This window comes from Poecilia formosa, unplaced genomic scaffold, assembly GCF_000485575.1.
Source record: "Poecilia formosa unplaced genomic scaffold, Poecilia_formosa-5.1.2 Scaffold523, whole genome shotgun sequence".
In the NCBI taxonomy this organism is placed as follows: domain Eukaryota; kingdom Metazoa; phylum Chordata; class Actinopteri; order Cyprinodontiformes; family Poeciliidae; genus Poecilia; species Poecilia formosa.
The window spans coordinates 146,570-159,541 of NW_006800462.1; the positions used below are offsets into that span (position 1 = coordinate 146,570).

At 41.9% G+C, this 12,972-nt stretch overlaps 1 protein-coding gene across 5 annotated transcripts in view; it reads right to left on the minus strand.

Moving 5' to 3' along the window:
* The window catches only part of nrp1a (neuropilin 1a), a 77,330-nt gene that overhangs the window by 24,872 nt on the left and 39,486 nt on the right, over window positions 1–12,972 (minus strand). For all 5 annotated transcript variants that reach the window (XM_007540189.2, XM_016664882.1, XM_016664884.1 and 2 more), the window contains one exon: window positions 12,103–12,269. In XM_007540189.2, coding sequence (XP_007540251.1) covers window positions 12,103–12,269 — 167 coding nt within the window. The remainder of the gene's footprint in view (window positions 1–12,102; window positions 12,270–12,972) is intronic.

The following is a 12,972-nucleotide window of genomic DNA, read 5'->3' on the forward strand; positions in this document are numbered from 1 at the left end:
AGCGAGGTGGATCAGCAGTCTTGTCATTGAGAACTTCTTACTGTGAAATGTTGTCTCTACTGTTCGGATGAGCTGTTAACGTGATGACAGTCATGCATGACATCAGCAGTGTCTTCAGTGTCTTCCTGAGACACTTCTTTGAAAATACTTCCATGAGTTACGGCAACATTTATTTTCCCTTTGGGATGAAGTATTTTTGAACAGAATTGAACAGAATATATAAATGTATGTTGGACATTTCCTATCCCAGTCGGTTTAGCTCATTACTGGCATGTTAGTAGACTGGTAAAAACCAGACTCTTATTCTATGCTTTGCTTGCCCAATCGCTAATGTTTGTTGGTAAAATTTCTAATGCACCACTTTGACAATATGAAGCTTACCATAAATTGCCTGTGCTCTAAACAACCATCATATGAAGAGAGAAGTGCCAATTCGAACAAGGCAGCTATTAATGCTAATTTAATATTTAGCTCCACTGCTATTGCTAAAACTACAGGCAGACTACAATTGTAAAACAGCGCAAAAAAAACGATGTCATCGTTCACAACTTCTTCTGTTAGTTGATTGGCCTGAGAGAAATTCTACTGGAGGAATCCAAGTCAGTGGGAGAAAGCCCAGAATGAGCTCTGAAGAGAAATTAGAATGGAACATAATTGCATAGGAAAGCAATGGCCAGGCTAGCAATGTCAGCCCCTTACTGGTTTTGTTCCACTGGCATTTAAGGAGCTACCCATGACTGAATTCCAATGATCTTGTTCTGATGAGCACAATTCACCACAACCTATCAAATGTGAGTAAACGGCTATCAACCCAGTGTCTTTCTGCCTTAAATCCACTGACCAGCAGGTTGGACAGACATCTCACTGCTTCATCACTCCCTAGAGAAGCCAGAAAGCCAGCTAATCCTTACATATGATGACAGATGCGAAGCAGGAACTACCTTTCTTGGCAGCTCAGAGACACAGCAGTAAGATTGACTTGCCTCTCCGTGCCGCCCTTTGTCCTTTCAGAAAACACCAGGGGACGATGAAAGGGGGTCTCAGTCGCAGCTTAAAGTGTTTTGTAAAGAGATCAGTGGCTGTTTAGATGCTGGCTTGGCAAGAAATTGGGTGATGTATCTATCGCTGTCCAACATGAACAAAACTTAACCTATGAAATCAGTTTTCCAGTGACGTCCGACAGCAACATGGCTCTCAAAGTCTGACACAATTCAACTGAATAACAAATAACTCCGGTCAAAGGAGAAAAAATATATAAAGTAGGTGTGCACATCCTTATACTAACACCTTGTGGAAGCAACTTTTGATTTGTTTTCCACATTTCAGCAGTATTCTTCAATAGGAGTCCATAAGCATTCCACATTTTGACAATAATAGCCTGGTTTGTGTTGCTGAAGTTCTCCACGTCCATGAGACTGTGAGAATTTCTCTTATTCACAGCACTATGCATCTAAGCAAACATATTTCCTGTGTAGACCGTTCCAACAATTGACTTTTGCTCTGAAAAATGGACTATTGTCCCATATAGAACACAATCAATCCTTTTTGCAAGTTTCTGTAGCTTTTCCAGTTTTGGTATTGGTCTCCTGGAAAGTTATCAGAACTTTTTGCACCCTTCTCTTTACTGATACCTCTGCACAATGAGATCATTTCAGTCCTTTCTAATCTCTCTGCAGACTTGTTTGTTTTTCAGTTAAGTTGTGCTCACTACAGCCTCGCTTGTGGTCCAATACAAGTTGGTGCGGTTTGGTACTTTATTTTATTGTCAGACATATCCAACTGAACTCTTATTGGGCAGGCGGAGTTAAACCCAAATGCCTAACGTTGCGTCAGACTAGCTCGACGACAAGCACCGGCTGCTTTCCACTGACCATATAATTGCGCAAATTATATTTACAAAAATAAATTCACTAAGTGGAAACACAGCAATTTCAAGAAAAAAAAAACTGGTTTTCTAATAAATAAAAAAACATGTGATAGGAGGAGGTGGTTTTTCAGATGAATCAAAATTAGTGTATATCGCAAAACCGTAATGGAAACACTTTTTCAGCATCACATGAGTCATGTGATCAACAACCGGATGTTACTACTGGCGGAAATGACAAATAAGACGACAGAAAGTGTTAGGAGGATCATGACGCAGCATGGTTTTAACAACTTATCGCATGAACAATCTTACTCAGTGTTTCTTATTTAATAGAATCACTGCAATCTGCAAATCTATCTACAAATTTTTGTAAGCATTTGTAATGGAGATGCAGCGAGTGATGTTTCTTTGTCCTCCAGTCAATGGACTGTGTTGTGTGGTGTCAGTAGCTCCGCCCTAATCATACCGTACCATTGTCTTATGAGCCTACAACTTCACTCAGCGCGTCCAGGAATGCTGCGTTACGGGTCGGTTGTATGGGACCGCTGTTGTTATGGAAACAGACAAAAAAGCGAAACAAAACACACCACTCCATGGTTTACTGCTCAGTGGAAAAGGGGAATTAAATGTCACATTTTTATGTGGCTCAATTTTTTTCTTTCTTATCCTAGTCATTAACATTTTAACAGGGGTTTGTAGATTTCAGAATGTTAAAGTTAAGAGGATGGGTTCTTTTACTGTCTGAGGAATGTTTAATGGTACCGAAACTTGCCAAAAAAGTCATTCCTTGCAAATTTGTGAATGTCTTGGGCACCAAATTTGAAATCCCTTGCAATGTGAGTCAAGAAAAAAAAAAGGCTCATCGAGGTAAGCTGTCACAGGATGCAATGTGGAGAAGGAGATGAAACAAAGCATGGTGGAAGGGAACAGGAAAGCGGAGATAGCGGAATGCAGAGGGGAACTCAGGGAGGGGAAGTTTTGCCACCGACGGCGAAGCCTTGCAAGATGTGAAGGACAGAAGCATGGGGTCTCCAGCAAAGAAGTGCACAGACTAGATCAATTCCACAGACAGAGGAGGATAACAGGGCCCGAGTAATGAGCAAAGCATGATTTATTAATGGGTGCTTGTTAGAAACAGAGGGAACGCTGGCGAGGCTGCGCTAACAGACTGAGGTTTCTCGGGTCAGGGAGGAAGGCAGGCTGTCAGGGTGCTTAGATGTGGAACAAAATCTTCCATAAACCGCAGAGGCCTCTGTAAAAACAAACAGGCCCAGATAATGATTACAACTGGGACTCCTTTTAACCCAACGCCAAAAACAGCACTTACTGACCTATAAATATAAACCAATAACATTTAGAAATCGTACGAAAACCCAGTGAGGATCTTGGGGTAAATAAATCCTCCTCAGATATAAACCTATTTGTCATCGAGAGCTGAAAGGCTGAATCGTGTTTGATGGCTGATGTAATCACTCGGAGGGAGACGTGAATTATGACTCCTGATCTACCATCGCTGCAGTCTGAGACTCTGCTGACTCAACAGAACCAAGCATTTATCTCCTCCACGTTTAACATTTGGTTATATTTCCAGATAAGTGCTTGGACTCGAGCCCGTCTAAACAAATGACACCACACATTCTGGGCATGCAGGAGCACAGAAGTTCGGTGAGGACCACACAGTCTGACTCATAAAAAAATGAGAGCCAGGGTAAAGAAATCAGCCCAATCTTTTCAGGCAGCTCAATATCAGAGCCAGACTTCAGTCTGTAATTGTCCTCCAGGAACTTTCTTTCTACTTCAGCATTGTCTAAAATATACGCTGGTGTATTAGGGCCTTTGTAGATGGAAAATAAAAAAAGGGAGTAAATTTCCACCACAAAACTCAGAAGTTTTGAGAATAGTCTAAGAAATTTTCTAGAAAAAACAAGAACATTTCTGTGTTTGAAAGGTCATTGCTAGAAAAAAAACATCAGAAATTTTTCTATTAATCTCAGAAATTATCAGAAGTTTCAAAAAAGTTGAAAATGTTAAACTTTTCAAGCTCAGAAAATTTCCTAAAGTCAAACTTTTTTAACTTTTGAAACTTAAAAATGTCCTTGTTTTTTATAGAAAATTGCTGAAACTAATCTTAAAATTTCTGAGTTGTTTGTAGCAAAAGTTATGAGATGTATCTCCAACTTTCTGGGAATTTTCTCAGAATTTTCTTCATTTTTCAAACTCAGAAATTTTCTTGTTTTTTCAATACATTTTCTGAAATCGATCTCAAAATTTCTATTTTTTTTCCTCACCAATTTTTGACTTTTCAAACTCCAAAATGTCCTTGTTTTTTCTAAAGAAAAAAAAATCTCAAAGGTTTTTGGCCATAAACTTGCCCTGTCGTTTTTTTCCCCCTCTGTCTACAATGTCCCGAATAACTTGTTGTAAAAATAAATGTTTATGAGCCCATTTTTGTGTTTATTTTCCACCTTTTTGCTATGAGTCGAAAGTAATAACTCAAATCCTGTTGTGCTCCAACAGCCGCTCTGTGCAGTCTCCAGTGGCTTCACACACGCTGATGAGACCAAAAAGGCAAAAAGAGAATCAAGTCGTGCTCAGACTTGTAACACCGTTAGACCTGTCAGTAGATCTTGCATGCGCAAATTAACTCTCAGCATTTAAACGGAGGTAAACACATTGAGCATGAGCGCAGGAAAGTAAATGATAGGACTAACAGAGATACATGGTATTTAAGTATTTATGCGTGTTTGTATAGATATAGTTTAGTTCGAGATAATTTTCCAATTACACCCTTAAAGGCAGAGTGTAATCACTGGGTCGAGGTATTACTCAAGGTATTGTCACAGAGTTTGAACTATATGACTCAAAGTTGCATGACAGACTAAAGCCTCGTCAGGGTGGCTGAGAAAAACAACAACATGGTGAGAGGTTCGAGGCAGAGCTTCAGAAAAGGCATCTGAACACTATCTGTCCCTGCCTGATCGGCTTATAATTGAGTTGGATGCAGCAAACAGTTTTCTGCAAGATGAAATAAATGCATTTCTTTAAATCCATTTCTCTACTTCCCCAACCGAGTGGGGGTAGGGAACGGCTTCCGATTACTGCGTTTTGTGCGTCTGTGACTGTGTGTGTGTGTGTGTGTGTGTGTGTGCGTGTGTGTGTGTGTGTGTGTGTGGGCTTCTGCCGACTGAATAACCGAGGCCTCTACGGAATGAGTTTATTCGTCTTCCCTTACCAAGAATGACAAAAAAAAAAAAGAGTGAAAATGGGAAAGAACAGAGTGCTCCTCTGTGCGTTCTGAATTCAAAGAGCAGCAGCTGGCAGGCCTCATTCCACCCGGAAACCTCTGGAAATGCTTTATGGATTCCCGATGATGGCGCTGTTAGTCACCAAGTGGATGTGGACACTCAAATTGCCTGTTTCCTCTTTTCCTCCGTATGCTAATGATAAAACGGACGACAGGCTATGAACTGGGGGGTATGCACGACAACTGGTTGAAGTGATGTGCTTTCCTCACCAGAGGTGGGATGCTAAGACGGCCTGTCCCTATTCGCTCTCTAATTTCCCCAGTGTGGCTGAAGAGACGCTTTAAGGGTCTTATGTAATTCTTTACATCAGCATCTGTGTGTGGTTTGGACCTCACAGGCAGCCATATTTGCACTTTATTTGTCTCAGTTAAATTGCAGCGATCCCCTCAGAGGTACACATGTTTTGCTACAGCCCCACAGGGGGCACTAATGCACTGGTTTGTGAACTCTCGATTCATAAAAGAAGAAACCGACTGAAAAGAAAGAAAATATTGCTTTCCCATTCTGTAATTTATGTGTTTTTGCTAATCTCTCTACAATACGCTTCATAAAAAAAAACAAAAAAAACACACACACACACACACACACACACGCACGCACGCACACACACACACACACACACACACATTATTGCTGTTTTTCTTCCTCTGCTCCTGAAATGGTTTGCAGTTTTCTGTAAGTGCCGTGTATTTGGCGCCACCCTTTGACTGGGGGTGTTATTAGCACCGCAGTCAAGACAATCACAGATCTCTACACTACACCTGGAAGTTCCCTAAGATTCCTGGAGGACCGTGGTGGGGAAGCACAGATGACAACATTTATGTCCTACAGGCATGATGCTTAAGCAAAAAGTAGCATGAAATGGGGGTTGGGGATGGGGGGCATAATTTTGCCTTAGGCTCCATTTCCTGAAAGTGTAATTAATCCTTCTTTCTTGAAAATGATATTACTTAGATGCTGCAGGACCTATGAGCTTTGCTGCCGACATTCCATTTATCACATTATTCACCTGACAGAATTACAGTTTATTTTTAGCTCCCCACACCTCTTTGCTGGCATTTAATTATGCATGTCTTCTCATGCACCGACGATCTGTTATGGTGACAAAAAGGGATGCATAGTTCAGATGACAGTGATAATAAGGTAAAAAGTTTTCAGTTTTTCTCTTTTCAGCTGTGCAGAGGTGCCTGATTAAAGGGGCAGTGTTATGTAAGACCAACCATTTTGAGCTTTGCATCACATTATAATGTTTTTCTGTGATTAAAAGCAGACCTGGAGTGTTGCTTTGATTCTTTCAAGCATGTTTGATAAATCCTTAATCTCCTATGGAAACCATTCAGCTGCGCAAATCGACTGGTGGGACCAAGCTCCGCCTTCAAGGATGAAGCTCCTCCTCGGTTGCAGTTTCCAAGCTTCTGCCGCATAGAGCAGCCCTCCCTCAGCTCCTTCAGACTAGCCAGCAGCAATTAGCAAACACCGGGTGGAACTGCACATGTGCTCAGCTAAAGCTACTTCACATTACAATGCTGTTAAAAACATTGAGGGGTTAATAGGGGATCAATGTTTTGATGACTTCCTGTTGGCAGAGTTTCAGAAAGAGCAAGAGTTTTTAAAAAGACAAAGGCCCAATTTCATGGTGCTAAATTACAAAATCACAGTTCTTTTAATATTATATATATATTATATTTGATATATATATATATATATATATATATATATATATATATATATATATATATATATATATATATCAAATATTACTTAAAAAATGTTTAAAGATACTTAAGAATGCTTTATATATACAGCACTTTATATATACCAACAGAGTGCTGTATATGTACAGTATTTTTATAGAAACTTAAGGTACTCAAGGTTATTTGATTGTTGTGTCTGGAAAACACATAAAACTGCCCCTTTAAAGATTTCAGTTTTCCTCAGTCAAAGACAGGGGAAGGAAGGAGTCTGACTTTGAGGTTTCTTGACTTGTGAATCATCTTTGAAGATAAAACTTAAGGGTCATTCCTGAGTCTCCCTCCTTCCCCTCCTCCACATACACATACAACACACTCATGTGACTCACGCTTTGAGTCAGGATTTTGAAACCAACAGGCATTGATAGGGATGGAAAACACAGCGACCTGAAGGTATGTCATGTCTGGATTCTTTCCCAGGATGCCCAGCTGCACATGATCATTTGGTGATGACTACTGACTAAAAGGGCTTCAGGCTCCTCCACACGCCGTCTTCCTCTGTAAGGCAGACACTGAAAATGGCACTGATTGTGCCTGAGCTGAGTTTATTTTTTTGTCTCTAGGTACTTATGCAGGACTCATTTCATTACGTCATGCGACCACTCATGTTTCGATTACCGGCCGACTGTGGGTCTCTATCCTCTCATTGATTTTCCCATTGAGAGCGAGGGGCCCAGAAGTGGCGCGGCAAAGGCAGCAGCCATTGTTTCCACTCGGATGGCATGATGATGATCTCACCGGCAGCTGCATGCCAGCATCATGCTCTTTTGCTAGACTTCATCAAGTGAGAAGTTGCTGTTAATTACAGGTCCGTACTTGGAGCACTCGGAGAACTTGTCACTCGACGGGTTGGTAAGACATCGGAACGAGGTGTCGATTTAAAGAGGGAGACAATGCAATGGGACAGAGCTCTTTCTCACCGATCACCGATTTGAAGTAATGGAAACTGCATTAAGATGGAAAGAAAACAGGATGCGCTGGCTTAACGTCGGATGTTGGCCTCGGCGTGAGGACTAGAGTGGCGTTTTCGGTCAGGAAGTGTGTAATTAAAGGTTGCTTACCCGGTCAGCCAGAGATGTTTGCTTTATAGATTTGAGAAAACACAGTCAAGACAAGCTGGCGTACCCCTCCCACCTTCCAAAGGTCCAAGGTTTAAGACTGATGTTTCCATGAGTGATTGACTTTACCTTGGGGGGTCATCACAAACGGATAAGATAAGGGAACATTTTGTGACAACAAACAACGATACGTTTCTTTGCTTTTTGTGCTTTTATCTGTCAGGAAGTAAAGATAAAAGAGTCTCTCGCATGACATGAGCTGGGTTGTCTTTGTATGATTAAACCTTTCAAGTAATCACTGGCAGACAGACAGACCACTTGTAAATATATAAATACAGTTGCAGACAGAAGAAGCTAGTGAAGCAAAATCACCATTATGGGATAAGATATACAGGCTTTCAGGTATTGACACTTGGGCTCTCTCCAAAACAGTCTAAATTATTGATGCAGTGAGCATGTGCGATCAATGGCATCTGCCTGACGGAGGCTCAGCCTCGCAGTTTGTCTTTTATCGGCTCGTTCTCATTGCTCTTGCGGCTCTCGGTACCCATCACGTCCCCCCACCCCCACTGCCATCAAACGCATTTGACAAACTCATTCTGCACAATGTCAGCGATTCCTTCAAAAAAGTTCCAGAGGAACCCTTACGTCAGTCTGTAAACATTTCGTTCTTTCCCTTACGGAGACAAATGTGTTGCACAGATGCAGGTGTTTCCATGCCAGTCAAGAGAGTCCGTAGACAAGGAGACAGCTCATTGACTCGTCTGAAAGTGTAATTTTGTGTATTTTTCCCTCGAAACCTTCGGTGGAGAGCTCCTACTGCTTAAACTATTGAGCGTCAGACAAAGGCAGTTAATATGTGCGATGAAGCTGGAAAATTCAAGTTCATAAGAAAGAAAAAGCAAAGGAATGAGAGCGGATGATGAAATTTAGTAGAGGGATATCCAGAGTGAATCGGAGAAATCGTAGCAAGAGCGGCGCTGAATTGTGTCACAAGACAGATCGTCAAGAGAAAGAAAAAGCTGCTTGCGTTCTTTCTTTCTCTCCTCAAGCCATGATTCTCCTTTATAAAGGACATCTGTCCATCTGTGTGTTCACCAACGGGGGCTGATTAATGACCTGGCTAACCCAGCACTCAATACTCAACCACACTACACCAATCTAATTAGCCAACGAAGACCGCCCATGAGTGTAGCATCTTGTCCTCCTCCTCTCTGTGCATCAGAATGAAGCAGCATTAAAATGGATGGACAGAGTGAAGGAAAAGGCCTTGGACTCAAAAGCTGCCTATCATGAATAATAAAACCGTCTGGCCGAGACGGGAGTCAGAGAATGATCATGAAATATAAAATGAATTGATTGCTATGCATCTGACTGCGCACCGAGATGATTTGTACATGCCGGGAGGGCGCCCCGGCTTGTTGCAACGCCGCCGACATGCTTAATGAAAGAGAAATGAGAATTTCTACTCTTCTAATACCACCTGTGATGACTGGAGCTCGGACCGCTCGGCACAAGTGCAACTCATTCCTATGAAGAGTAGAAATCATTAGCCAACCGTAAACCCTGCCGCTGCCTTCGAGATTAGAAATTCAAAGGTGGTGGGTGGGGTGAGGTTGTGGGGGTTTGGGAGGGATTCAAGGGTTTGATCTGATTAGTGCTGGGAATTTTAGCTCAACCATTACAGCACAGAGACTTGAAAAACTAGATTTTAGGGCTAAGTCAAATCCTGAACATGATCAATACAGCGACAAGGCCAACAAAAAGAGCTAATTATTTTCATTTAAAATACCATGCATTTCCATTGCAAATGGAAAACTTTGTCAATATTCCACTGATATCGAAAAAAACACAATTTCGCAACTGCGGTATCATTAAAAGAACATGCTGCGCCTTCAACTTTAAACTACTTCCTGTTTTCTTCTTGAGGTTTTTACCAGTGTCAACATCCGGTTGTTGATCAAGAGTGAAAAAAGTGTTCCCACTGCAGTTTTGCCAAATAAACCAATTTCGATGCGACTGAAAAAAAAAATCATCTCCTAGCGACAAAACATTTTATTGAAAAAGGAGAGTTATTTTGAAATTGTTGTGTTTAAAGAAATTTATTTTCAAATTGTCAAACTGTGCCATTATATGGTCAATGGAAATGCAGCTTATGACTGGGAAGCTTGAAATTCTCTCCACATTTGGCTTTTAGCAAAGGACTTTCCTATGAGAATGACTAATACTTTTTAACAGAGGTTTTAAGGGTGGCCTTGCTTCTTCCTGATCCACTCAGACGCACAGTGAGTTCCTCTGCAGGACACGTTGGGCCTTGCCAAACCCTCCTACTCACACAGGTCGCCAAACACGCACACACACACGCACACACACACAAGAGGAAACACACAGAACTGTGTGCGTATGCGGTTACACACCGATTAAATTAGCTTGAAGGAATAACAGAGGCCCTTAGGACAATATTTTCATTGCAATAATAACGCAAAAAGCTTGCTTATGTCCCTCCCCGAGCAAATATTTGGCTTTGGGTCAGCTCTATTATCTATCCCTTGAGATATCCCCCTGGGGCCAAACTTTTAAGAAATGAAGCATAAGCTGCTGAAAAAATTTGAAAAAGAAAAACAGGCTGTGTATTTATAAGAGGTTGGGGTCTTGGGTTCATAAATCAAAGACAGTGCAAATGCATAGAGGTGGGGCTGTGATGGGGAGGGGGCTATGGGGAGTTCTTTGTGATGTGAGTGGACTCGGTATACGTGTCTTATCCCCATCATGGGATGACAGAACTAAATCCTTAATCTTCCCACATAAAGTTCCCTTGGTGGGTGATGATCACTCTGTGAAGATAAGCCAAGAGACAAAAAATATGACAGCGCCTGAGCCAGTTTGCGCGCGTGCGTGTGTGTGTGAAGCTTGGCAGGTTGCCTGGATTAAATCTGAGCATCTCCGGAGGCAGTTTCAGTTCCAAAGGATAGGGGGGAAATTATCAGGTAGGACTGGAAGACAGAGGCAGCCGCAGGAAGACAGGCTGAGAGGGACAGAGTGGAAACAACGATGTAAAAGACTGACTATGATAGGATGGATGGATGGATGGATGAATGGCTTTCTGTTAGGGAAAGTGAAGAATGTGAACATTTGGAGAGAGAGGGAGATTTTAGGTACAAACGAGAAACAATTATTTCTTGGTTTAGCCCAGCTGTCTGTGACAAAGTACAGTTTTATCCATCCATCCTGAAGCATGGGGCTCTACTTGGACATGTAGTCAGTCCATCACAGGAAATATGACTCTCTCTTGCTAGAAATTCTGCTTAAGTTATGTGACTAACAAGAAAAGACAATATAAACCAAGAACATCTATTTAAACCAATTCTATATTCAACTGTTTTAAGAAACAGGGTCTATTGGATCCCATGAGCTGCTTACGCTTTGCATGGTCCAGTGGGGTGGTACTGACCCCACATGCGCTTATGAGAGGGTTTTTTTGTGTGTGTGTTTTTGGGAACTGATCATCAACCCAACCTTCATACCCCTCCTTCCCCACTGTCCAACCGTGGCATCTGCCATGCTCCTCCCGACTACTGTGCTAAAACCATGGGAGTGTTAAACAAAAATAGGTTTGTGCACTAAATCCTGTAACTTAAATTACCACTATTAGGTTAGTTTAGCTGTCTGACTTTTTCGTAAATAGAAAAAATACATATGGTAGGCGAGACGGCCTTATATGAGTGAACACATGATGCAATACAGAGTACACTTGCAAAAAGGAGCTGCAAAGATGTACAACTTAAACGCATTTTAAAATCATTTTTTGAGAATTCTGAATCGCTTCATAACTCCCACGACTAGGAAACTGCCATTCTTTGAGAATTGATTGTTTTCTGAGCTTCTACAGACGACCGTGGATTTACACATTCATTACTAGGGGCACTTTTGATTGGAAAGTGACCATAACATATATGTTTCTGAATTCTGGGAGGGTCTCATCATGACCTAAGCCCACCTTCAGACAGAGCAATTGGCAAATACTGTTGCATTTTTAATCTTATTTATTCTTCCATGGTCACTAACTTTGCTTTATTGAGGCAATTACTTTTAATACAGGAGAAAAGCAGAAGGTGTGCTACCTGAATCCACTCCTTGTTTGAGTCCTCTGCAGGCGTCCATGCATTTTCATAGTAGTTGAGTCTGGAGCGCTCTGGGGACCAGCTGGGGTTGTAATGGGATGAAGCCATGATTTGGTCTGATGTTATCTCCCCCGACTCCATTCCCAACGGATCGCTGCAGTCAAAGTCTGAAAGGCAGAGGGAGAGGAGAGGGGAGATGAAAAGGGAATCAGAAAAAAAAATAGATAGAGGAGACAGTGAAAGACTTTCAGCTGAATTCTAAGCAGTCAATATGTAGTCAAAGAATGTGTCTTCTGTGTCGCCCCCCGCCCCCGCTCCCTGTCCTCCTCCTTGAATCCGAGCAAATCTCCAGGGCGGAGGACGAGGCCTCCACATGACTGGCCGGAAGACAACAGCACGTCGATGGCAAACCCCTTCTATTCCTCTTCCAGTGCTTTTTAATGGAAGCTGGAGGGAAAGTGTCCGAGACGTAAAAATGTCTTCATGAAACATTCAGTGTGGTTTATGCTCGTATTAGGCGGTAACAGTGACTTGCGGTAACAGTGACTTTCGCTTTGGTTGTTTTTTTTTTCCCCCACTGCCTGAATGTGTTATGTCTCCCTGAGGAGCGTTTATCTTTATTTTTTATTTTTTTGTAAACCACAATGTTTTCTTGGTCCAAACAGGAATATGTAGTCGGTGTGTGAAGGAACGCTTTTAAAATAATTTGAATTCTTTTTTAGAAAAATCCCCTAAATATACAGTAAATTCCGTTGCTCATTTTGAGGCCTTTGGATGAAGAGCAGTGCTGGATGGAGAGCCATGCGGTGACAGCCTGAGAGCTAACACAGATGGACTCCCCCATCTGCCGCACCGCTAGCGCACCCTTAT